The sequence below is a fragment of the Hippoglossus stenolepis genome, chromosome 8, assembly GCF_022539355.2.
Source record: "Hippoglossus stenolepis isolate QCI-W04-F060 chromosome 8, HSTE1.2, whole genome shotgun sequence".
In the NCBI taxonomy this organism is placed as follows: Eukaryota; Metazoa; Chordata; class Actinopteri; order Pleuronectiformes; family Pleuronectidae; genus Hippoglossus; species Hippoglossus stenolepis.
In genome coordinates, this window is record NC_061490.1 from 14235674 (window position 1) to 14261576 (window position 25903).

A 25903-nucleotide genomic window follows, 5' to 3' on the forward strand; every position below is an offset into this window, starting at 1 on the left:
TTTCTCTGCGTAGCTGCAGTGTAAAGCCGAGGTCGGCGCTCCGCAACAAAAAAAAAAAGCACACAGGGCCCCCGATGGAGTCGGTGCAATCAGCTGTGCGTCATTTCTCGCTACGATAAACAAGTAATGAACGGCGAGAACAAGACATTGAACAATGGAGGGGATGCTTTACAAGTGGACCAATTATATAAGTGGTGAGTTGGCTTCGTGTTTACGCTTGCAGCGCTGGTTTCTAACGCAGCTAGCTAGCATGACAACGTCCTAGCCGACTGGAGTTGAGTGCGGGAGCCGCTGGTGTTAGCGAACAGCCTCCGACAGCTCGTGGATGAACTGTTTCACCTTCTTTACCTCACCGGGGTTGTTGGCTGCTAAACGAGGGAGAAGTTAGCGTTGTTCACGAACAGGTAGCGTTAGCTCACTTCGCAGGTTCCACCATCTGTCATTGTAATCTGACTTAACTGATTAGTTGCTGCTAACGCGGCGTCAGAGCGAACTCTTTCCAAGTTTAGGAAGCTGAACAAGTCTGCTGTGGCGAGGGGATGTCCTGTGTTGGGAACTTTATACACATGTTATTGAACAGCATTGATTTAGAATGTGAGATGCATTTTTTGTTGCAGGTTGGCAGCCTCGCTGGTTTGTGCTCGATGGAGGAACTTTGTCCTACTATGACTCACAGGAGGATGCATGGAAAGGATGTAAGGGCAGCATCAAAATCTCAGTCTGTGAGATCCAAGGTCAGTGTGACTTATTTCCTAACTGTCTATCAGTGTCTGGTGTGTGTTTTTAAAATAACTTCTACTACCTCTTTGTAAGTAGGGCTTTTCCCCTGTTCAAAGTTTTTTTTTGTTGTAGTTTTTCCTTACTCTTGTTAAGGACAGAGGATGTCACACCTTGTTAAAGCCCTATGAGACAAATTGTGATTTGTGAATATGGGCTATACAAATACAATTTGATTGAACAAGCATGTCTCCCTGTCTGCTGCTGTGTTACAGTCCATTCCTCTGACTCTACCCGAGTGGACCTGACCATACCGGGAGAGCAGTACTTTTACCTCAGAGCCATCAATGCAGCAGAGAGGCAGAAATGGCTGGTGGCGTTGGGAACAGCCAAAGCCTGCCTTACAGACAACAGAACAAAGAGAGAAAAGGGTATTTGGAATGCCGCAACATTGCTTGACTAATTACACGTTGCTGTCACGTAAATGTATTGTAAACGCCTTTTACTGTTTCAGAGCTTCAGGAGAACTCGGAGGCATTGAAAACTAAGATGTCAGAACTCAGATTGTACTGTGACCTCCTTCTCCAACAAGTGAACAAGATCGAGGAGAACGATGAGCTCGGGGACTCAGAGGAGGTACGATGATGGTTTGGTTGAGTCGGTGAAATAAGAGAAGCTGTTGTTGGTGTGTGGCTTGGGTCCCATTTCCAACTAGCAAGACATCAACCTGCTGTGTGCTTATGATTACTAATTTACCAGAGAAGTCAGTTTTGACCTTTGTTTCATAGATCTCGCAAAAACTGTTAGGTTGTTATTACCAAACAACCTACTCACCTGTCAGGACATGTATGACAGTGTTTGCTAATGTGTATGTTGTTGTGTTTTGTTTTTCAGACGGGCATAGACACTGGAAACATGGTAAAGTCTACATGCACCACTTTCCTTAAGACTCTAGAGGAATGCATGCAGATAGCAAATCGCACTTTTAGTTCCGATGCGCCATTACAGAGTCCCCCAGGATCTCCTCCAGTAGCAGCCATCAAACCCCAGAAGGTAAAATTGTATTACCAAGCATGTGACCAGTCAATGACAATGTAGTGTAACAAGTCATGGATTGTTCTCAAAAGATATGTGTGTGTAACTCCCTTGTGTGTTTTTTACCTCAACAGATTAAACCTGTCAACCATTTAAATCAGAACCATGGAGAAAAGTAGGTTGTTTTTCTGTTAACGTGCATTAAATACACTTTCAAATTTTGGCAGGATGATGTTCAGATATTATGTCTTGCATTTCTGTGGCACTAGGTACAATTGCTGATTAGATATTAGACAAAATTAACGAAGTGTTCTCAAATGAATTCCAGATGGATAGATTTGGCTGAAACCTCAGGAGAAGCCATTGCACATGACAACCAGAGCCTTGACTCTGTAGCAGAGGGACCAGATGAACCAGGTCGACCAGAACATCATCTTCCCTCATCAGGTAAGTCACTCACTGAACTCGCTGGAGAGTTTCCTCGACTGAAAACCCCTGTGAAAACCACTGCATTCCATTAAGGGAGGAAAACCCAGCACAAACGGAGCCTGGTTGCTGTGTGTATTTCATCAGAGTTGATGTGGATAGATTATTGCCTCTTAGTGAGCAGACAGTGATGGATGCCCAGGTACATTATTGCATTTCCCTGAGCAGTAACGAAGGCTTCCCCTCCACTGAGGGTGATGGGAAAATAAGACCTGAGTTTTCAAATGTATTATTTTTGGGGTTGTCTGTAATACATGAACTCACAGTAAATATAAAAATACATTATTTAAAAGTCACAAGCGTTGGTATTTTAAAGTGTATTGTATTTTAGCACAATTCTACGATTGTCAATATTTTATCAAATCAGACTGACTTTCAGGGGATGTGAATTTTATTATTTAAGTATTAAAATTAAGCGTTTAATCTTTTCTGAATTGGGCAAAATCCTCAAACCAAAACCAAGAGACAGCAGGGACAATTCTGCACATCCAAACTACACTCAGGCTCAAAATCTGTTGATGCTGCCAGCTGCCAGCTCTCAGTCTCTGTCTTTGACCTGTGACATAATGCATTCCACAAAGGGCAATGCTAAATCAATGCAGGGTGTTACCACCACTGATACCAGTAGCATGTTGCCACACCCTGACCGATGTTTGGTATCATGTTTGAACCGCTGAGCCCATTTATGCTCTATACTTTACCTCACACAATTTCACTCAAACACTATTAAAGATGATGAATGTGAGGTTTTTGTGAGTGTATCCTGTCAGTGGTTAAAGACAATGAGTGTTTCGTGGTTGTGTAAGTTACCCAAGTGCTGCTTTGACAACTTGCAACACCCTAGTGATGGGAATTTCAGCTCTTTGAAGGAATCCGGATCTTATGGCTCTGTTCTTTTTCTGAGAGCAGTTCGCTTGAACAAACCATAACACAAGATGTTGCCATATCAATGTAATGAATGAGGGGGAAGACGTCTCTGCCCCCACTTGCCTTTCTCAGCGATGGGAATCTTGTACTGTTCATGGATTGGCGTGGCAAGGAGGGCAGCGAAATTTTAGCACAAACATAAAAGGAATATCTCAAGTTGCCTGCGTCGCAAACTCGCCTTACTTCTACAAAAAAACTTGGCTCTAAATTTGTTGTGATACTTGACTGAAACCAAATTATGTATGATTCTTTGTTTTCAATGCCTTTGTCTGCTAACGTACAATATTACGTGTTTGTTTTTTTTGCTGTATTGCACAGATATTGATGAAAGCAACAACAGCTCAGTTCACGAGGAGCAAGTCGATCCTACTGCACACACTAGCCAGAATACCTCTGAGATCGAACACTACGAGGAGCCCCCAGAGGGAGATGAGGAACAGGAAGCCGATGATCAACAGGAGACCAAACAGGAGCAGAACCACAAAGTGGACCAAAGTCAAGAGCACGACAACAACAACACGGAAGCAGCCGCCGTCCAGGAGCAGCAGCAACATGAGGCCGTCGCGGAGCGAGAGGAGCCTCAAAACGAGGATGAGCCTCAAAACGAGGATGAGGCTTCCAGAGATTCGACAGAGCCTGAAGACACAGAGCAGGTGGAAACTTTCTTCAGCACAATGAGTCACAGGTATGAACATGCTACTCAGCAAGGTCACATCCTCTAAGACACACTAGTTACTGTATAACTGTCTGTGATATTTCACTTTTACAGTATTAGGATAAACCAATTAAGCTATCTGTAGTTTTTGTCTTTGAGGCACTGCACACCTTGTGTAAATATATTGATTGTATTACTGTGTTTCACAGAATGAATTAATAATGGAAGGTCAAGATGTGACGATAAGTGTTTTATATTAGTGTGTTCTCTCTTGATCACATGACACAGAGAGGCCCTCATCTGATATTTGGGTTTGTAAAATCTTTTGTTTACATTTCACGCTGTATTTCAATTCCGACATATTTGGCTTTCTTTTTTCTTTAAGACTTGGAAGAGTGTTACTGAACAGCTGCTCAGTGTGATCTGTCCTTTCTGTCATATTAAGTTCTGAGGCCAACATTGCATATAATGATGGAAATCATTGTCTCATTCATCCAGTGTTCAACTACTAACTACAGTATATGCACTTTGGAGTTGGTATTTTCAAGTAAATGAGACAGTTTTAGATGGTAACAACAAAAAGAAACAACTCTGTGAAGTTGTAGACAAGGTAGCAGAGTAGTCTCAGGTATCGTCAGGCATAGGATTGCATGACACTGTGTGAATCATTTCTCTGGCTTGGTTTTGACGTTTGTACCCTTTTCTCTTTCTGTTTGACTTGATCAAATAAAAATTGAAATGGCTTATTTACCTCTAATATTTTCTCCTGTTTGAATCTGTTCTACTTTTTTTTTAGATTTAGTGATATAAGACTGGACGACGACAATGGTATCCCTACACAAGAGTTTTTGGACTCATGCTATGCAATAGTGCCTGTATTAGGTAGGCCCGTCACTTTCACTCTCTCCTCCATCTCATTCTGCTGCGCTTCTTCTTTCTCATGATGCTCTTTTACATGTGTTTATTTTTGCCCTTAATAAGAAAACCCACAACTTCTTCTTTCTCCTTTTTGTCCTGTGGTCTATGCATGTCATTCACATCAATGCGGTGGTGACCTTATTTCCATTTTCTCTCATGCCCTCTTTATTTCTTCTGCACCTGAATGTCTGTCAGTGTTTTTTATTTAATTATTATAATTTGAGAATGTATTGCATGACAAGGTTTACAATGTTCATTAGCTCATATGTGTTGTTGGTGGCTGTTTGTCTTTCTAGGTAAATGTGGTCACTCACAGTCGCAATACGAAATAAAGAAGTGCAGGCCTTGACAAAAATGCTCGTGTTTCACAGTTTTGCTAATATTAGCATTGACTGTCAGGAGAACGAGTGATAGGAGGTCGGATAGACTTATAGAAGGCGATGATTGAAACACACAGGACGGTCCTGTGTGTTTCAATCATCGCCTTTTTAGACATGGCTCAATATTTGCGAGGAGAGTTGTGAGCAGGATGGTTGAGATCATCAAGAATTAACTGGTTTTATGGGGGATTTACAGATAGACTCGAACATCACTTTTCACGAACGCAAGATGGCTCGGGTAATGATCGCCTGTTTCATATTATCCAACACCAGAGAGTGAGCTGAGATGTGAAGTACGTTATCAAAAGGTCGAATGGTCAGAACAAGGTGTCCCATTAACAACAACAACAGTCCTCTATAAAACATTGTAAACCTCTGTTAATGACTGTAAAGTTATGTTTAAACTGATGTGACTTTCTTAAAGAATGAAACCCTTTCACCTCCGGAGTGTGTTCACAGCCCTACATCGATATTATCTCTCCCATCAAATCCTGACATGGATCCAGATACCGGCCATGTCTCTTAGATGAGCCTTGCTTACCTCGATATGGACTGTTGAGCTTATCAATGGCTTTACTAAGATTTACTAAGGATCTTAGGTCTTCAACTTCTCATACTTGTGACTTAAAATCCTCTGTAAAAGACAATTCTTTCCTTTTACCTTTTACACTGGGTTTGGCTGCTTTTTTTTTTACTGTTGCTTAAATAACCTGAGAACCTCTAGGTTTTCATCTCCGACTCGCATCATCACACGTTCTTTCAAAACAGGACAGAAAGCTAAACAAAGAAATGATCATAGACTCTCTCTTCTCAGACAAACTGGGGTCCACAGTCTTTGCACCAGTTAAAATGGATTTTGTTGGAAATATCAAGGTAAGTTCACAGTTTTGGTAAGATTAATAAAATGAATAATTATAGGGTCACTTTGTGAAGGTTGCTCTAAATAATGTGCATAACATGACAAACTGCATCAGGCCCCTGTAAGTTATTTAACAGGATGACATTACTCTTTCTCAGTCAATATGCATGGAATAAATCATATTTATTATATGTATAAATTTACATTATCAAAATCAGAATAAGAAACAAACATGGTATTCGATTTGTGTCACTGTATAACCCTGTCTCGTCGCCCTGTAGAAAATAAACCAGAAGTTGATGTCGGACCCTGACAGCTTCCCGACAATACAGTCCATCGTGCTGCATGAAATCCAGACGGATGTGTCCCAGGTGCGGAACTCGGCCACCGAGGCGCTGCTGTGGCTCCGACGAGGTCTGAAGTTCCTCAAAGAGTTCCTGTCGGAGGTCAATGCAGGAGAACGAGACATCCATGGAGCGCTAAGTGAGCCCAGTCGGACACAGACACATGAAATCTAATGCTTGTTCACTGTTGAGTCCCCCTCATTGTCTTGCTCTGCTTTCACCCAGATAACGCATATGGAAAGACCCTTCGACAGTACCATGGATGGGTTGTGCGAGGGGTGTTTGCTGTAGGTTTTCCTTACTTGCACCATCGTTTTCACCCATGTTGCTTTAACTGTTCCTTTTTTTTCATCTCCTTTTGTTCAGAGTTGAACTATAGCCCTAATGTTGTTTTACTTTCCTAGTTGGCCCTGAGAGCTGCCCCGAGTTATCCAAGTTTCACCGCTGCCTTAGTGTCAAGAGAGGGCGACGAGCTGAAGAGCGGCTTCATCACTGGCATGCGCAGGGACCTGGGTGTGTACCTGCCTGCCATGCAGAAGCAGCTGGGCCTCCTGGATGCCCTGTATGAAGAATACAACCTGGAGTCTGACGAGGTTGTGTGAAGCCAGGACGGAGCCTGACCGCAGGGGCAGAGTAGTGTTTTAACTGCCGAAGGAAGGTGCCAAGTGTATCTTGTGTACAAAATAATGTGAGCATGTCCCGTGTCAGTGTGAGGTGTCTCCAGTGGTTCTTAAGCTCTACGACAGCAGAGCGGCAAGAATTGACGATGGTATTAATGTTTGTAGGAGTCCACAAGGGAAAAAGCATTGGCTTGATAAAATGTAGATTCCAGGTCTTGTTCAAAAGACCATTGAACCATAATTATTCATGGTGACATTTGTTTCTGATCCACATTTTGTCGATGTATCGTGGCTGGTTTTGTACTGTACCATGTTTTAAGGTACATAACCACAATGTATTTGGTACTGAACTGATGAGAATGCAAAGAAATTGCAAAGAATTGTTTGTTTCCCCTGATTCATGAAACAAAGTGACACTCGCTACAATCACAAAGCACCATTTTTACAAAAAACAATGTCAGATTGTTACAATGCCCATATATGCCTTATGTATGTGATGAACTCACATACTAGGCTAACTTTTAGTGTATTGTGTACTTTCCCTGCACTGACTGTTGATGTTAAGTGGAGATTATAATCAATGTTTATTTAGTTTCTTTCCCACTATTTTAACTTAAATCCTCACGTTTAGTAACATATAATTAGTACTAAACCACATTTGCTTCAGAGACTTTCCATGGGACCAAAAAGGAGCTGTCATGTGAATGGCTTTAGCCTCTGCTGCCTACAGTACCACAACACACACACACACACACACACACACACACAAATGAAATGATACAGTGGCATCTGTTGAAGTACTGCTAACTGCTGAGTATTTATGTGGACATCCTCTGCACAAACCTATGCATTTCCACAGCGTCTATTTATTGTGTGTTAAGTTATAAAGTTCACATTGAGGTCATGGAGATAGTTTAAGTCTGGCTTTTCTGTGAATGTATCCACAGAGCATGTTTGTTGATTGCATGGTTTTATTTATTAAATAACCTACGTGCCAATGGAAACTGAATATAGGCCATGGTCTTGAGGTAACCAAGTAAGTTAATAATAATAATCACAAGGGGATAGGTTGTGAGCGTTAGAATAAATAGCTTCTCAATTTCTTTACCAATAATGAACAATAACCTTCTGAAGGTTTGCTCTAAATATTTCCAGCTTCTCATCCACACACAGCTCCACCTGCACTTCAGTGTCGCCACCAGCTGTAATTAATACTTTATGATGTCAGTTCAATAATAAAAAAATTTAAAAAAGGGGCTGGGTTAAAGCGTGGCAGTAGATTCACTGAGCTCTTTGAACAAAGTAGGAACATCCTCCCAGGGCTTTTTTACTGAGACATACCACATAGTATTTTTAATTTTACTTAACCTTTTTTTGTTTGTTTGTTTGATTTTCAGGAATGCATACAATGACACTATTGTTTAACTAATAGGTCATTTGCAGCAGGTTTACTTTGCAGATGTGCAATAGGCCAATTTCCTGTTGCAGATATGTTCCAAAGTTAATACTGAAGATATGCTATTGTAATATTACATTTGTTTTGTTTTTCTATGAATGTATATAAGATGCTATTTGATTTTTACTGAATAAACAGTTACATTGTCTTCGTGTTTGTCCTGTTGCAGTCAACAATGATGTCTTATATCGTCTCATACATGTTTCTATGTATCAGCTACTCCACCTTTTACTTGTTAACCAAGAGTAAGCAACACAGAGTAAATCTTCATAGGTGCACAGTGGCGCTGAGCCTCAGATCACCTCTGCTGTGTGTGTACATTTTGTGTTCTGCATGTGCAGCAGTAGTGTGTCCTCTGCCAAGACCACAACACCCTGCATGCTGATAATTCCTTATTCCTGCCTATAGGTCCACAGCTCGGTCCCTGTCGCCCTTCCTGTCCCTGTGCCCTCCTTTGTTAACAGACCTTGTGCCACAGCCCTAAAGCTACACCTGCCAACCTGCACTAAAATAACCCCATAGTTGGAAAAAGTGTTTGATTTCACTACATTATCGAAATGCCTACAAGAGCTGAAAATAGAGCTTGATCCCTACAACTTTTAACTTTGTGAACAGAGTCTTAAAGGAGGGAAAAGCTCATTGCAAAGAGTGTAACCACTCCTGCTGGACCCCCACTCATGGAGACAATCACATGACCAGACTCTGCCGAGGCATTGCCTCCACCAGCTCCTGTGACTGCTCCGGCTGAGCCTGCGGAGGTCCTGGGGAATGAGGGTCTTTGTCGAGTGCCCAGCATTCCGTCAGTCTGTGTGGCCCCACCTCCTGTCACCCCAGCAAGGACAAGGCCAAGACTAAACAGATGAAAATGGCTCGGCTGAATCCTTCTCTGCTCACGCTGGTGAAGACATCTCCTCTACTGTTAGAATTATAAACAGGCAGAGAAAATCAATTCGTTTGTTTATTATTTAATTTTTCTTTTTCTTTTCATTTTCACAATTCCCTTATAATATTGTATTAAGTTATATATATTTTTCATCTAGTCTTAACTCAAGGTCCAATTACTGTCTTCTTCCTGAGCTTTCAACTACATTCAGAAGTCTCCTGAAAACGTCCTGTAGCAGCACCACAACGTGAAAATACTCATGTATTCAAAATTCTACTTCAATAAAAGTTTTAGAATAAAAAAACCCTTAAGAACCAAAAATTGAATTAGCTCATTGTGGATAATGGCCTATTTCACAATAATGAATGTTATATTACAGGATTATAAGAAGTGATTAATTAAGGGAATGCATGCCATGGGATAAATACACCAAGGTAAGCTTTTACTCAGACATCTCAGCAGACAAATTGTCCTGATGTGATTTAGGAAAGAAATGCAGCATGCTAATAGGGTTACACGGCTGCATCCAGCCTCAAACATCTCTGCTGCAACACTGGCTGGCTGCCCGTCCTCAGACCCGTCTCAGCTCCTCTCCAGACTCAAACTCTGAGGGGTTTCATCGAGGCAGAACAGAAAGCTGGAAAACCTACTGACTTCACTGTGGTCTGTTTACCATTTAGTCTATCGCAGCACTTTGCAAGGAGCCGCTGACAACATGCTTTTTCTTTGCACTTGATCGACATCAGTTTTTTTTCTTCTGTGAGGGAACATCAACGGCACCTCCATCTCTGTTGTGTTTGCACAGCTTGATGAACAACAATTCCAGATGCGCGTGTGACAAAGAGCAAAGGACTTAAATGACCCCTTTTATTTTCACTTCTTTTTAAACAGCTACTGTATAAATCATATCACAATAATGAAACAAAAATGAACTTGATCACTAACCCAGTCACAGGGAATAATATATTTCATAAAGCCTTACACAGTACTTTACCACATGCATGTTATGTTTCAACAGTGTTGTGCATATACACAGATACAGCAGCACAGGCCACAGGCACAACATTCAACACAATGTCCAAACAGTATTTAATCTTTGTGCATGGCACAGTTCATCACTATCATATAGAGGTGCCTCACATGTACAGTACCGACACTACACTCTGGCTGGAGCACAACTGACACTTCTTAAGACACCTGCTATGCTGATGAATAAGGGTGATTGACGAAAACAATGTGTGGCGATGATTAGTACGGCATCACGAGCATGCAGACACACTTACAGTAACAGTCTTAATCTTTAACTTTTTTGTTTTTTACAGCAGATTCACTTTGTAACACCGGACTACATCGGAGTATGGCTGAGAAAAAAAGAGCTCTCCCTTGGCACTGTGACTGATACAGTAGCTTATGGAAAAATGTCAGCTTATATCGGCAAAGTCATTTTTCACTATTGGTGCCCAGCACACAGCAAGACTACATATTCTCCACGGTTAAGTTTACCATTGAGCTTCTCTGTTGCTGCATATACCATAAGACAGAAAGACTGGATAAAGAGGTAATAGAGTAAATACAGTAATGACCATAGAAGAGAGTGGAATTGAAGTTCCTCCCCCTTTTTTAGCAGCTACAGACTATTCCAGCCTTCCCTGTGCAGTGAGTGATTATTAAGAACATAACAGTTTCAAGCCTTCACATACAGTATATTTCGTTTCTCATTGTAGCACGGGGGGAAGGAGCTTGATTGTATTCACCGGCCCGCGCGCTGTCTATCGGTCGGAGCGCTTGTCGAGTGACCCGTGTGCCTCGGTGTACAGTCACTGCCTTTTTGAATTACAAAGAGAGTGGAGGAGGATGCCTGTGAGCGGTGCCATGTGGAGCTACATTACCTGTTGGTTCCTGAGAGGTTACTTTTGAATTTATGAAACCGTGGCTGTGTAAGGTACAGTAGCATCACAAGGTTATAATGTCCAGTTAAGTGCAGCCTCCTGGTGTAACAGTCTGAAATATTACAAGTGCGTACTTCATGCACTTTAACCACATGGACCTCCATGTCTAACTAAAAGTATTGATCTTAGCATATGCCTGCTTTTACCTTGATGACTGAAATGGGTGATGCGATACTGACAGTGCACAGTTTGAACCTTGATGTGGTAATAAAGAACAAACTGATAGGTTACATGCTTGGATAGTGGCAGCTGCTGTCATGGACTTATTAATCCCAGCCTCATGCAAATGCTGTGCACCGTCACTCACGCTGCAGTAGAAAACCTGGGGCCATGGCTCTGGATGTCCTACTGCCTCTCTTTCTCAACAGTAACTGGGTCAAGATTAACACGACTCAGGCCCCGTTACCGCTCATCTGCAACATCTCCAACTGGCACTTAATTAGGTCTCTGCATGGCCGTCGCACAACTGTCCCATCCAGAGGCCGAGTCCGGTTCAATCAGGCGTGGTGAGGAGGAGGCCAGTCTTAAATCCTGCTTGTTACGACAGATTGCAGTCGTCCTGTGCGGCTCAGATGTGTAAGTGAAGGCTTTCTCCTCCCCTGACCGACTCTATAACTCCAGGGAGCTACGTGGCATCTCAGCAGCAGTACAGAGGAGTTATACATGTATATACGTATGTTTTGTTTTTCTTTTGTCGTAGAATCGTTGGCGTCCTCTTCCTTCAGAGTCTCTTGCTTGGAGCGATATTTGTTCTTTTTTTTTTGCATGTAAATATTCCTATTATGTGTGTGAAGGAAACATCACACCGAGGATCCCGCTGCACCGTCCAGCTTCCTCCTCAAGTGAAGTACTTGCAGTTTGTGGAGTCGATGGCACAGTATGGTGTGCACTTGAGCTGACCATATGACCTGAAAACAAGAGGAGAGACGCCCTGTGCTCAGTTTGACATGTCAACAAAACATTTGGCCTTTTTAATGTAGCAAACAGTTGTAACACTGTGCTCACCCTGGAAGATATGAATTACATGTCTGGTATCCAAAGTCTTTTCCATCACACTCCTCGGCCCCCTCATAGCGATACCCGTCTCCACAGTAGGCGTGTTTACATTCTGTGGTAAGGGGAGACGACAGAGGTGGAGGGGTCACATTATATGTGCACAGCAAAGTACAACCAAGAACTTATCATGGTCCGACGAACGTGGACGCGTGACTTACTGACGCAGCCGTCAGTGACGACTCGATTGCTGTCATCGCACTCCTCCCCGCTGGAAATCTGCACTACCCCGTCTCCACAGTAACCTTCATCATCAGGTGCGTTTTCCATGGATTGGAACGGTGTCAGCTGGAATGGAAAAGTCTTTTACAGAGGTTAAAAAACCTGGTTAGTCATGAGAAAACTGGCGGTACAAATAAAGCTACAAAGAAGAAAGCCAAGCTCAGCTGGATGCTGTGCTACCTGGATTGGCAGCCAGCCATCAATGTCTTTGAAATAGAGAGATCTCTGATCTTTGCGGAATGCGAGAGCATTATCGACCTGAAGGCGCTCCAGTTCTTCCTCGTTGCTTACGACGAATATCTGAATAAAAGGTGAAGAGAAAAGAATTACTGTCAAGTCAAGACTTTTTAAATTGAGATAAAATTACCAAAACACTAAATTAAAACCAAATAACCCAAGGTTTTCTAAAGATTTACGTGAAAATAACATCTACTAGCGGAATATCAGATTTTAGATCTTTTAGATTAGCTTTTTAGTTTAGATTTGTACATTCATGAATATGTAGACCCTATAATTAACCTGACAACATACTTCACATGGCTTTTTACTTTCAAGACCATTCATTCTCACCGCTGGTACTTTGGGATAGTTTCCTTTGGAAGAAGAATCATCCAAACCGCTGAGGGAGCCGCAGTTACACTTTCCAGGAGGCCCGGGTAGACCCCGTGCTCCCTTTGTTCCAACCATGTAAACACCTAAACACATGCAGAGAGAAAAGTCATCATTGAAAACTGAGGCTCCAAAAAGCAGACCACATGTTTACTGCCAAGTGACAGAGTGCTGCAGGCTCAGTGAGTCCTGAGAGTACATGGATACCGAAGCTGGTGTAAACAACACAAGTCATAAAGCAGCGTGTGAAACTATCTTTGATTCATCTATCAAGAGGCAAACACAATCCACTGAATTCATGCAGAAACCTGATGAAGATAACAAATGTCACTTTAATTATGTGGTGACATTGTATTTGTGGAACTGTGGGGCGGCGCGCCATCTGCAAATCCATTTTAGCCGCATGATGTCATGACGGGAGCGTCTGGTTTCACCTCAGGAGATAATGTTTCTCTGGTGCTAAATAAGACTACCGGCGTTACCTCGCACACTGGTCTAGAGTCTGCTTCCTTTTGCTGATACGGGTGTTTTTGTCTTCGCACAGCTCTTCACAAGCTCTCAGAGAACAGAGAACGTGCAGAGCCACACACAAACCAGCCCCCTCCAGAAGGAGCTCACCTGTGGCAGGAGAACCAGGAGGGCCGGGGTGGCCTTGAGGTCCATGTGGGCCTGCAGGTCCCATAGGACCAACGCTGCCTGTGTCTCCTTTCCCTCCCTGAAACACAATCAAAACAAGCCGGTCAGATTTAAAATGTTTCTTTATAGAATATTTTGTAGATCAAAATGTCAAATGCAGTCCCAAAGCATTGGACATTTGCTCAGTGTCTCTCTCAGTAGCTCTGTGCACTTTCAAGAATGGAGGCACAGATACATCGTAACTCCATATACTGTGTTCCTTCAATAAAACAGTGCAACCATAATGTCACATGCCCACAAGCACTTCACCTGCTTGCCTCTTTTCCCTGGTCGACCAGTGGGTCCTCTGTTTCCTGAAATTCCAAGTTCTCCCTTTGGACCCAATTCACCCTGGGTGACAAATCACATCTCAACTCAACAACCAGTTCGGTGAAATGTATGAATTTCTAGAAGTTCTAGGTAAAAATTATGAACTTTTCTAAGAAGTGTCACTCACTTTCTGTCCAAGCATTCCTGGGAAACCCATTGCACCCTGTGGATACAGAGAAGTAAATGATAATAGCATTGTAGATTTTGTATATGCACACAGTATATAGATGGACTCTGCTTTAACATTAGCAGCAACACTACTGATACACTCTGCCCACCTTGTCGCCTTTCACTCCACCCTCACCACGATCCCCTCGAGAGCCCTGATATGGAGCAGAATACAGTGTTATAAAATATTTATAGATTCAATTAAAAAGGAAACATGTTCCATAAAATTCAGTGGGAATGATATTTAATAAGGTAGTCACACACCTTCTCTCCTTTATACCCTGGTAAACCCTAGAGGAAAGATCAAACATACATATAAGGTATAATAAAAAACCTCTATCTTAGTACATCTATCTATGATGTGTGTCTTCATGTTAGGTTGTATGTAGATCATACCCTTGGCCCAATTGGTCCTCTGGCTCCAGGCAATCCCATCAGCCCCGAGTCACCTTTCTCACCCTGTCACAGAGGAAAAGAAGGAAATAAGACAAATGTGTATTGGCTTCATTTATCAAGGACTCATGTCTCAAAATATTACCCCACCCCAAAGAAGACGTAATGAGTGAAGACTGGGACTCTTTCAACCAAGCATCTATAAGGACGTTATACCGAGTATTGTGTGTATAATATTTACAATACTATGTAAATGGTCTGTATTTATTTAGCGATTTGCTAGTCTTATCATCAACTCAAAAGGGATTTATGGTATAGTAAGGAATTAGTTGTATTGGGTTTGTTTTGGGTTCAGTATCTTGCCCAAGTACACTTCAGAATGCAGGGGCCGGGAATCAAACCAACATCCTTCTGTGTAGTGTATGTATTGTCACTTACTGGTCTGAAGTCATTTACTGACCTGGTCATATATGACTCGTATATAGGTCATATACTGTGTCATCTATGTTAGGAGGTCTGACTTACTCACTTTGGGCCCACTTGGTCCTGGCCATCCAGCTGGTCCCTGCTTCCCAGGGAGTCCTTGAGGACCTGTCCGACCCTAACACAAGACATCAACTTTAGCATCTGATCTGACGGAGACGTTCCTTATAAAAGACGAGTAAAACAACTGCTGCCACAGCTGAACAAGTTGTTAATGAAATCACAGTCACTTACACCTGTCTGCTTCAGAGGTAAAAAGAAATCTAAGTGCAACATTCACTGTGTAAACTGACAGCCTGCTTGCTGTAGTATTTATCGGACAGCGCTGCACATGTAGGGGGAAAATGACTTAACAAGCCCTGTCACATTGCTCTCTTTAATTAAATGATGGGCTGTATATAGAACAGGAGTCAGGAGAACAGGAGAATAAAATGATTTATGACCTGGCTAAAGCACTAAGCGAAATTGCGCCGCAGTGCTGCAAAGCCGCTCTGTCAGGCCACCAGACAGTGAAGCTCTCCCACTGGGCCACTTCTACTGCCCAACCACAGCGGCTGATCATCGAGCAGGTCGCCTCTCCCCCGCCTGCGGTGATCAAACTCTGTTTCAATAAAGCTGCGTGGCCTCATCCTCTCGCCTAGACAGAGAGGCAGGGCCGTCTGACAGGGAGGCGCGACGCTGGATGTCTTTGAGGGGTCGATTGGGAGGCGATGTGTCCCCCTCTTTGAGAGGAGGCCGACAGCATGTCAACTCCCTCTGCTCTCAAAACAGCCCATCTCAGCAGCTCTGAGTCCCTAGGATCCTGTCAACGTGTCTGTTCGGTCTCCTGTCAGAGATGTACTTGTAACCAGGCTCAGGCAGTGCTCCAATTCACGGCGAGCTGGCGAGCAGGCGGAGGCACTCTATCTCATTTTTCAGTAAATCCACTTAGCGGAGAATATGAAGTGATTAATGGAGACTCTCACCTTTTGCCCAGGTCTTCCAATTTCTCCCTGACGACAGGATGTAGAGGAGGGGACAAGGACAGTGGCCATTTAATACATTTCCAGCAAGCATCTTTCAGACATGCGCAGCAGCTCAACTTTAGCTCAGAATATAATGAGTAGCTTGTAAAATGTTTACAACGTGCAACTGGAACATGGGGAAGTAAACCTGCTTACCCTTTCTCCCTTAGGTCCTTCTATCCCAGGTAATCCGGGGGGACCCTAATGAGCATAAATAAAATAAATACACAGCATTTGCCCAGAAATCCCAGAGATAGCCATCTACATTAGTTTTATTGTCCACAATATCCCACCACAAAGGCATGACTGCTTCTGGAGGCCCAGGGCTGCAGTTTCAATTAACTTAAGGCTGAGTGGCCACTATTGATTTAAAAAGTGCCTTGTGGGTCTCTCTTGATATACTGAAATGCTGGAGCAGCCTGAGAGCGGCGAACACAGCAAAAGCTTTACCAATCATTGGGTAAATCTGCTCTTCAACTAATGAAACGCTGGGCTAACAGCGGACGAGGTCTATTGAACCAAAATGTCCATATCTCTCATCACTGGAGTACACAAACACACGGACACATGCTTGTGTTGGTAATCCCTGGAATTTACGCGACACAGTATGCCTTTCCAGGCAGACGGCACTTCGGACAGGTTCTGAGAATGATGTGTGGCGCACTGGCAGGCAGTGGAAAAAGGCTATTTGTGTCTAGGCTAAATGTAGAGCGTTAATGGGCTGCTGTGTTTCCTGGGCCAGAGAAATCCCCCCATTCCCTGACAGGAACTCTCAAGTTGGAGGGGAGATGAGGGGCAATACGTTGCGGCAGTACTAAGTCTCGACACCTTAAATCTATAGGCGGAGCCCAAACGTGAAAGAGAGACAGTCTGGGATTTGGCCAAACTGACGAAGGTGCAGGTTAAAATCCTTGGTTTGTGTGTTTGTGTTTTTGTGTGTGAGGTGTATTGGAATTGTCTAATGGTAATGTTTGACACCACATTATTAATTCTCAGATAACGAGGATTGGGAAGAGTCTGGGTCCTACCTGGGGCCCAGGAGGACCAGCCGGCCCAGGGAGACCTCGGACGCAGGTAGAACCTTTGTCCCCGTTGCTCGGATCAGTCTTAGGGCCATTGTTTGGCATGCCTTCATTCTGTGAAATAGAAAAATATAAATGAGAATTTCTTTTAAAGCTTTGACAACATGCTAAGTGGACAGAGGCGAGTCGGTAGAATAACTCTTGGACAATGGGAGGTTTACTTAAAGAGTTAAATATTAGAATTTCATCACATCCTCATCGTAATTATTAACCCATTCGACTCCTGCAAACATGTTCCACCTTCTGAGCTTTGTGATCGAAGGACTATATAAGTGGGTCAATCTGGATTTCACCCAAGGACATATCAACAGTGAGATATTCCACAATAGAAAGTCACATGACTTTTGGACTCACATGAGCGTGTCGGCGCCAATGTGAAGGGGGTGGAGGGAAGAGTGGGGGTGGAGGTGGACTCAGTAAACAGCATGGGGTGAATCTCTTCTGCTGCTCCTGGGACCTGAGAGCTGTGCAAGGTGTGCATGCAGTCAGAAGTTGCACAGGCACTGACGCAACACGTGAAACGGTACAACCCGAGCGTGAATCCTGAACCTTTCCCCCCCCCACCCTGAACTCATGGACGTGCACGGACGACCACAGTGCATGGACACATATCCCCCACATGCAGGAGTAACACCGGGACACACTTTGGAGGTTAGGACATGCAGGGGCAGCAGAAGTGACAGGCAGACAGGTGCAAACTATCATGACAGCCCGTCAGCGGAATTCCTAAAGCTGGACACAGATATGAAGGGGGCTCTCGCTGAAGGGGCCGGAGCTGGTCTTGCTATTTATAGAGGCATTTGCAGTCGAGCTCATGCATGACAAGAAAAATAAAAACAAGTGTATCCCACAAACACAAAGAGCTCAAAATGAATCCCAGTGATAAGACGTGTAGTGCCCATGCCTTCACAGCCACACCACCTGATCACCTGTGCATGCACGGAACTGTGTGCACAGTACACACACACAAACACAAACACAAACACAAACACGCACAAAGCCTCAGCATAACAATCCCCTTACCTGCTGGGAATGAAATAAAGCTGTCCAGGAAGGAGGACTGGGCCAGGCCACAACAGAAGCACAGCGGCAGGTACAATCCCAGTGTTAGGAGAGTCATGCTGCTCCCAGGTAGTTGCCAGACTTTTTGTTTCTGAGCCACAGCAGCAGCCCTCACACGCTGCCTTCCGCTCTCCCTCTCTCCTCACTGTCCGCTCCCCTCTGCTCCCCTCCGCTCCCCCCTCCCTCCGCCCGGGCTCCTTTACGCCCTCAGAAGAAGGTGCGCTGACCAATGCCCATTAAATCCTTCCTCCGCATCAGTGTGCGCTAAAATTACAGGAGACGGCCCGCCAGCTGCTGCGTGTGCCAATATCTGAGCTCTACAACCGCAGGGGGGGGCTTTTGTTGTTTGCACTCGTCGCCACAGGGAGACATATCACATAATAAACCACAAATGGGCTTTTCTGCAAGAGATTCAAAAAGGGGGATTCTCCATTATGGTATAAAAAAGTTCATTTTAATGCAGTGTGGGACAACTTGCACAAGTCAATGCAGACACACACACACACACACACACTGATGCACTTAAGCATTTTTTTTTATGCAGTGCTCAGTGCATCCCATTGTGCATCATGGAATCAATTTAGTGAAGGACAGATAGTAAGTGGGAGTGTCTGCATTTCCAAGGACACTCTTGGGGATGTGGATTCTGTAAAAGCACTTCTATTTTAATCATATGGAAAATATCATTCTCTTTTTTTTACATAAACCACACAAGCAAAAAGGGAGACAATCTATATTTTAGGTTTGCAAGAGACTGAATATATGAAAAAGTCCTGCAACTTTATAAATAAACTAATACACAAACATGTATTCAATGAATGAGATCAGATTTCACTGCATTGATATAAAAAGTAAACTAATAAGCAATGTCCCTGCAGGAAAAGGAACTCAGCACCAAAGTGGCCGTAAAATTATATTTTCCCAGAATTTGCATTGATGTTTGCCCTGGATCCTTTTGGATGAATCCATAAGCCAATGTGGGAGCAGAGATAAGAGTATCAGTTGAATAATCACTAAGTTTATCTGCAGAAAATACATCAACTAACTATTAACTATAGCTAACTATTTTGTTAATTGATTTATTGCCAAACAAAATTTGATTTTAAGGTCTCAGATGTAAAGTTTTTGCTTTATAACATTGAAAACTAAATATCTTGGGTTATTGACTTTTTGTCAGATAACACAAATCATTTAATTTGTTAAATCGGGCTTTAGGCAATTCTGTAAGGTTTTTTTTCACATTTTTTTATTGGCAAAACAACTAATCGAGACAATAATCATCAGAGTAAATACTCGTTGCAGCTGAATGTAGGCGGGAAAAATAAATTCTTATTTGATATAAATAAATAATTGAAGTCCATTGTGTATTGTGTACATTTTTTATTGTGGAATTATTTAGTAAAATTTAACACAACTGTGTTAGAAGATTCAATAGTCATTTCATGGAAACAATTACAAAAAACAGAAACAGCCGTATAATTTCCCACTTTGTCTCTGGAAAACGATCACTGCTGTTCTGATGCTCTGGACGAAGGAGGAGGAGGCAGATCTCTCTTCATGTCTATAAGTTTGAGCGTGTGAGCCACGGAAAATCCTGCAAGTACAGACAACACAGTCATTAGACCTCCAGACATGACCGGGACATTTTATTTAAAGGGCCTTTTGTGTCCTTCATGGATGCTGAAACCCATTTGACCTTCACATTCAGAAATGTGGCTGCGCAGGGAACAGAGAATAGTTTGTCTTCGCCCATTATCAAAGACTCAGCTTTAATCCAGACAGTCAGGAGAGAGACAATGATGGCAGCTAAACTCAAAGGTCTTTTTCCGCCGGCCTCAAAGAGCACAGCCACGGAGTTCAGCACCATGGCTACAGTCCCGAATACAACCTTCAAACATGTCGGCGAAGGGTTGCGTGGATACATTCAACATAAACACAGAGGGCCGCGCTTTCTAATTATGGGGACCCTGAAATAGAAAGGTCACGCCAGTGTGAGGTGGAGGGATTGTGAGCGGAGTACAACAGTTCTGCGGAGCACCTGGAGTGTCTGGCTTACGGCTCAGTAAGACATGTCAGTCACGTAGGCCTGCGAGGACGAGGCAAGAGACAAGTAAACAAGTACAGTCACTGTTACTGCTGCGACTGTCTTTGTCACTCAAGTCATCACACATCTCTTCCTGCAGGCGTTTGTTGATTTTTGTACAAATTTCATAATTGTAAATGAATGAGTTTCGAAGGATTCAATTCTTTTTATCCAGGGATCGTCCTTCTCTCCCATCTAAAATTTTGTTTTTATTTTATTTTGTGTATCAAAATTATAAATAAATCTTTCAATATTGTGCAGCAGGCTGTGTTCCAATTACATTAAATGTTTACCATATCAATGAACATTGGGCAAAATAGAAAGAGGACTAAACATTAAGTAGTCAGTTTAAGTTATATCTCATTTTCATATTTTTCCGTCGTACTGAGATGTCTACAGATGACTGCTGATGTTAACTCTGCCTTTTCAAAGACAGTAAAATCTTCATGGATGGCGTCCGAACACTGATGCATGAGGGAGAGTGAAGCAAGGAGCGCCATCCTCCTGTTTCGATTTCATTTGGTTTCAACATTTAAAAATAAAATACGGATCTCACGATTTAGTACAAAATGTACGATGCTCACCCGCACACACAGATTCTCCATCTGCACATGCAGCACTCTCTCTTATAGGGGAGGGGGGAATTGTGAAGTTATTAAGTGGGATGGTTTTTCGGTCATTTTGGTTTAAAGAGAATGAGGACATTAAAACAGGGTTATTAGCAGGTGAAAGGGTCATTCAGCATCAATTACATCCTCAACCACCAGGGGGCGTGACTTTCCACAGGACGTGACTTTCCACAGTACAGATGCTATTCAGATTGAACAATGCAAATTTAGCTTCACAATGAAACTCCAGATGATTCCTTCATGTTCGACCTGGGCTGCTCGAGATGACAGAGGAGACACAACGCTTTCCCACGAGGTGACGGTTACCTGTTGCTTCCTGTCGGAGGAGGGGTCGATCAGCACGTTGATGAGACTCGGCCTCTCCCAGTCACTCAAGCTCAGTTGCAAGGCATCGCGCAGCTCCTCCACCGTCCTCACCAGGAAGCCTCGACCTCCAAACGCCGTCATGATCTCATCGTAGCGGGCCTCGGGCAGGAGGGTCACAGGAGGGGCTCTGACAAGTACATCACACCACATGTGATTTCAGTACATCACAGGAGAACACCTGCACAGGAAATGTACTGTATTACGATCACTTGGCTCACATAGAAGTCAGATCTCCCATTTTTGCCATTTCTTTCCACGTCTCCGGATCCACGCCGCTGTATATTCCATTATTGTTAACCACAATAATGACCACAGGTAGGTTGTACCTATTAAAAAAACAAAAAGATGGTGGAATTAAGTTGTGAAATCGAGCTTTAATAGGAAGTTGAACCAAATATAAAGCAAAGAAAGGAAAGAAACAAACCTACCTGCACATGGTTTCAACCTCCATGCCTGAAAATCCAAAGGCACTGTCCCCTTCCACACACACGATCCTTTTGCCTTTCCCCTCGCTCCTCTCCACAGCAGCTGCGGCTATCGCGAAACCAAGGCCCACTCCCATTGTCCCAAATGTGCCTGCATCCAACCTGCATCAGGACGAGTCAACCACATGAGTTAGAAGGAGGTGAGGTGATTAGGGGGTAAAACATATTCTGATAATATATAAGAAATGTAATTGGGGCTTGATATTTTACAGTTTTACTATAAACTTTACTATATACAACCAATTATATTTACATGTACAATGTGAAAATACACGCACATTTTCTGCATTGGTTGTTCTGTAAAATAAGAGTTTTCATTTTGGCACATTTGGCCTGTGACAGGATTACATCAGCAGGTTTTTATTGGCCAACAAATTAATCGCTTGGGCTTTAGTTGAAATGTGGCAATTTGGTCGTTAAAGAGACACTCAATCATTTGTTGCTCCAGACCTTCCCTGTGTCTGACCCTCTTACCTGTGTCGAGGGAGGTAGTTGTTCAACATCGTGCGTCCTATGTCCATGGTGTTCGCACCCTCGCTGACAATGACGCAGTCGTGTGGCAGCAGCTGGGAGACGTGGTGAAACACTGTGTAGTAGTTCATGGGTAATGTTGATGTCAGAGCCAGAGCCTTTGCAGAGACAGAGGGCAAACATCTTTTGAAACCGCATATAAATAATAACAATACAATATACTAGATCTAAATAGAAAACGTGTGGTACATTATCCCATTAAATTAATGGCATCAGCTTTTCACAAGAGTCTAAACCCACCTTTGAGATTTCTGCATTAGCAGCAATTTTCTCCTTCAGAGTGCTCCACCACTCTGCGTCAGAGGGATATTTCCAAACATCACTACGGACACACGTCAGGAGCTGAGTGACAAAAACAATGAATCAAAGACATTTCTGTTTTCTTATAAAACATCTTTAAAACATGTCAGGATCTTAGGTGAGGATAGTTAGATGTTTGTGTGCCGACCTGGTTGTAGTTAATGTACCTGAGTGACAATAGCATTGACGTCTCCAAGGAGAGCAACAGCCGGCCTCACGTTGTTCCCCATCTCCTCCGCACAGAGGTCAACCTGCGAACAGAGCACCACCGTGTTATATTATTATCGAACAACATTTTCTGCAGCAGAGAAACAGAGAAGGAGATCATGACGATGTTCACATTATTTCCCGGAATCCTGAGTAAACACCATTAGCTCTCTAACAGTGAGGCATCCTAATGTTTGACTTGCTCATTTACATACCTGGATGACTTTGACGTCGGGGTCAAATCTGGGTGGCAGACCAAAATGGAGAATCCAGTTGAGTCTGGCTCCAAGCAGGAGAACAACGTCCGCCTGGAGGAGAGCTCTTTGTGGCAGAAACAGGAGGAGACGATTGAGTGAATACCATGTAAACAAGGATGTATATGTTGTATTGTACTCACGGTTATAAGTATAAATATCTTATAAATGTGAGTTACTTTTTTATATTTATGGTTTGATGGTGATAGGCCATCTCTACATGCAGTAAATACACTCAAAGTAATTAGTAAAGTCGTGTAGATTTATATACGAGTGTATTTACTGCGTGTGGAGATGACACATCCCCAGCAAACCATAAATATCAAAAAGCACCACTTTACATCTTGATCAACATAATTGTTCAGTTTTGTGAAAAAATTCCTTAAATGTTTTTTTAATGTCTGCTCCAGAAATGAAATGATTACAGATGGACGGATTAACAGTCGGACACAATAGTCACTATTTCCTGGCCGATAATATGGGGGGATAAAATGTATATGTTTGATTTCTATTGATGTCTTTCTTTTGTGGCCATCAGTGGACATTTAGCCCTTTCTCCGTTTTACTTTATATGTGATTATTATAAGTTACTTTGAACAAAAGTATCAGCCTAAATATGGGAAATACAGAATCCTGCACATTCTCGTAGTGAAAGGTCTTCTCACCTGGAGCGGGCAGCAGCCACACAGTTGGGGTGATCATCGGGCAGCACCCCCTTCCCCATGGGGGTGGGCAGGAACGGCAAACCACTCGTCTCCACAAACTCCTTAAGAGCAAGTTCTGCTCGACCATAAGCGGCTCCTGTTTGGCACAACAATACTCCAATCATATCATCAAGACTTATTTAATGGTACTCTGATACCAGTGGTGGAGTATAGATTGTGATTATAGCTTATCCCAGTAAGAAAACTCTTTGTTTAGATGTTACCTTTGCCGATGATGACTAAGGGTCTTTTAGCTGCTTTCAGGAGAGAAACGGCCTCAGCGATCGCACCGTGGTCGGCCAAACTCACCGGGGGAGGTGGACAACAGGATACAACTCTGCAGGAGAAACCCAGCTCTCTCAGTGTCTTCACACTCGTCACCACACGAGTGAAACAATACAGAAAAAAAAATGTTTAAAATGTATTTATGAAACAAACCTGACTTTGCTCCTTTCCACTTGAGCATTGACCATATCCCCTGCAATGTCCACGTAACAAGCCCCTGGACGCCCGTATATGCTCGTGCGGACTGCCTACAAAAAACAATGGAAATACACTAAACGTCTCTTTCTGTCACCTACATCACTGAGATGTGTTGTATCAAGATGGTGTAACATCCGTTTGAGACGTTACCTTCTCTATCACTGAGGGGATGGCTTCCAGAGTGCTGGGTCTGGCAGAGAACTTGCTATAGAGGCGACAGGCTTCCACCTAATGACCAATGACAAAACCAGCTTTAACTCAATGAAGAGTCAACAGGCACAAATCCACATGAAGCTGTGTTCTACCTGAGGAAACTCCTGAAAGGCTCCTGCTGTCTCCTGGTTTCTGTCTGAGGAGCCTCCAATGACAACCACAGGCCTGTGCACAGCAGGCGACATGTGGTCAGTGAAGTTATCATATGTCGTCTTTTTATCCACAGTACACAGACGTAATGTTTAATATACATAAATAAATATAAGATGTTTATGTTGGGGCTGGGTAACTGAGATACCCTGATAAAAAGCAATATAACAAAAGACCAATTTATATCAATATATTGTTTATGCATCGTGTAACCACTATTTGTTTGTGTTTTTCTCATTCTCTGCCCATAGAAGAGTTTAAAACCTAAAACCTTCACTCAGTCTTTGACCTTGTAAGAAATAATTATGGGATATTTATGGTGATTATGATTGATGTGAATATTTATGGAGCCACACCAGCAGTTCACGTTGGCATTGGCCATTCCACCCAGTGCATGGATGAGTCCAGGTCCAGACACCACCAGGCAGGCACCAGGTCTGGGAACAGAAAGCGACAGAACAACGTGTCAGATAAACACAGACACACAGAGATCTGCTCATATCATCCTGCTGCTCTGACCCTCACCTGCCTGTCAGGTATCCAATGGCGGAGGCAGCGTAGCAAGCCTGTGGTGGGACACACATGTTACTTATTAACTAGTAGCTGCAGGTGAACACCAGTGCTGCAGAATAACACGTGTTTTTACCGCTTGTTCGTTGCGCATTCCCACATATCTGATGCCTGCAGCCTGGGCAGCCATGGCCACTTCGATGACAGGAACCCCGACGATCCCAAACATGAACTCCACCTTCTGCAGGGACACAGAACACCGTGTGACTGAGTTAAAGCACTTTCATGAGGACTAAGTGTGGTAATAACGAGTATTCATCTGTATCTCATGGTTTATTACACTCGACAGCGCGGCACGTGAACTTTGACACAGTTTTCCCAACAGATGATTCGTCACGTGTTGGTTATTTCTTCTGCGGTGTTTAGTGAAGAGTCTTACCTGAGCTTTCAGAGACTCCGCCACCAGCTGGGCTCCTGTCACGTGCTCCATGACTCCTCACAAACTGATCTGAGGCTGCAGCGCGTCAACTTTCACTGAACTCACCGAAACACGAACTCAAACACAACCTCTGATCCCGCCCCCTTTGTCTCACTTCCTACTTCCCAGCCAATCAGGGAGCGACGGCGTGTAGCGTCACAAAGCGACCTTTACGCATAAGAATAACAATACTCCTGATT

General features: G+C 43.2%; 3 protein-coding genes across 4 annotated transcripts; 1 reads left to right on the forward strand and 2 right to left on the reverse strand.

Annotated features, from left to right (window-relative positions):
* Nucleotides 1-14: 14 nt before the first annotated feature.
* On the forward strand, nt 15-8545 carry plekha8 (pleckstrin homology domain containing, family A (phosphoinositide binding specific) member 8). The gene is made up of 13 exons (XM_035163137.2): nt 15-194; nt 618-734; nt 993-1148; nt 1232-1353; nt 1612-1770; nt 1887-1927; nt 2081-2199; nt 3484-3850; nt 4617-4702; nt 5933-5991; nt 6259-6460; nt 6547-6608; nt 6726-8545. The coding sequence occupies exons 1-13, from the start codon at nt 155-157 to the stop codon at nt 6921-6923; spliced, it is 1728 nt and encodes a 575-aa protein (XP_035019028.1). The 5' UTR covers nt 15-154; the 3' UTR covers nt 6924-8545.
* A 1588-nt stretch (nt 8546-10133) lies between these two features.
* colq (collagen-like tail subunit (single strand of homotrimer) of asymmetric acetylcholinesterase) lies at nt 10134-18470 on the reverse strand. 2 transcript variants are annotated; one of them, XM_035163139.2, is made up of 17 exons: nt 18272-18470; nt 17603-17712; nt 17195-17302; nt 16323-16367; nt 16128-16154; nt 15209-15280; nt 14683-14745; nt 14551-14577; nt 14397-14441; nt 14246-14281; nt 14059-14139; nt 13732-13828; nt 13075-13199; nt 12685-12804; nt 12444-12570; nt 12235-12337; nt 10134-12137 (listed from the first exon to the last, which is right to left on the reverse strand). In XM_035163139.2, exons 1-17 carry the CDS (start codon nt 18366-18368, stop codon nt 12068-12070), a joined length of 1353 nt encoding a protein of 450 aa, XP_035019030.1. In that variant the 5' UTR covers nt 18369-18470; the 3' UTR covers nt 10134-12067. The 2 variants fall into 2 exon arrangements, with proteins under 2 accessions (XP_035019030.1, XP_035019029.1); XM_035163138.2 differs by having other exon boundaries at nt 12444-12585.
* Nucleotides 18471-19675: 1205 nt separating this feature from the next.
* hacl1 (2-hydroxyacyl-CoA lyase 1) lies at nt 19676-25812 on the reverse strand. The gene is made up of 17 exons (XM_035164818.2): nt 25665-25812; nt 25362-25466; nt 25241-25281; nt 25072-25152; nt 24658-24730; nt 24503-24580; nt 24308-24402; nt 24094-24206; nt 23831-23966; nt 23127-23232; nt 22872-22955; nt 22645-22746; nt 22348-22502; nt 21817-21975; nt 21607-21714; nt 21329-21515; nt 19676-19904 (listed from the first exon to the last, which is right to left on the reverse strand). Exons 1-17 carry the CDS (start codon nt 25713-25715, stop codon nt 19872-19874), a joined length of 1707 nt encoding a protein of 568 aa, XP_035020709.2. The 5' UTR covers nt 25716-25812; the 3' UTR covers nt 19676-19871.
* Between the last annotated feature and the right edge of the window lie 91 nt (nt 25813-25903).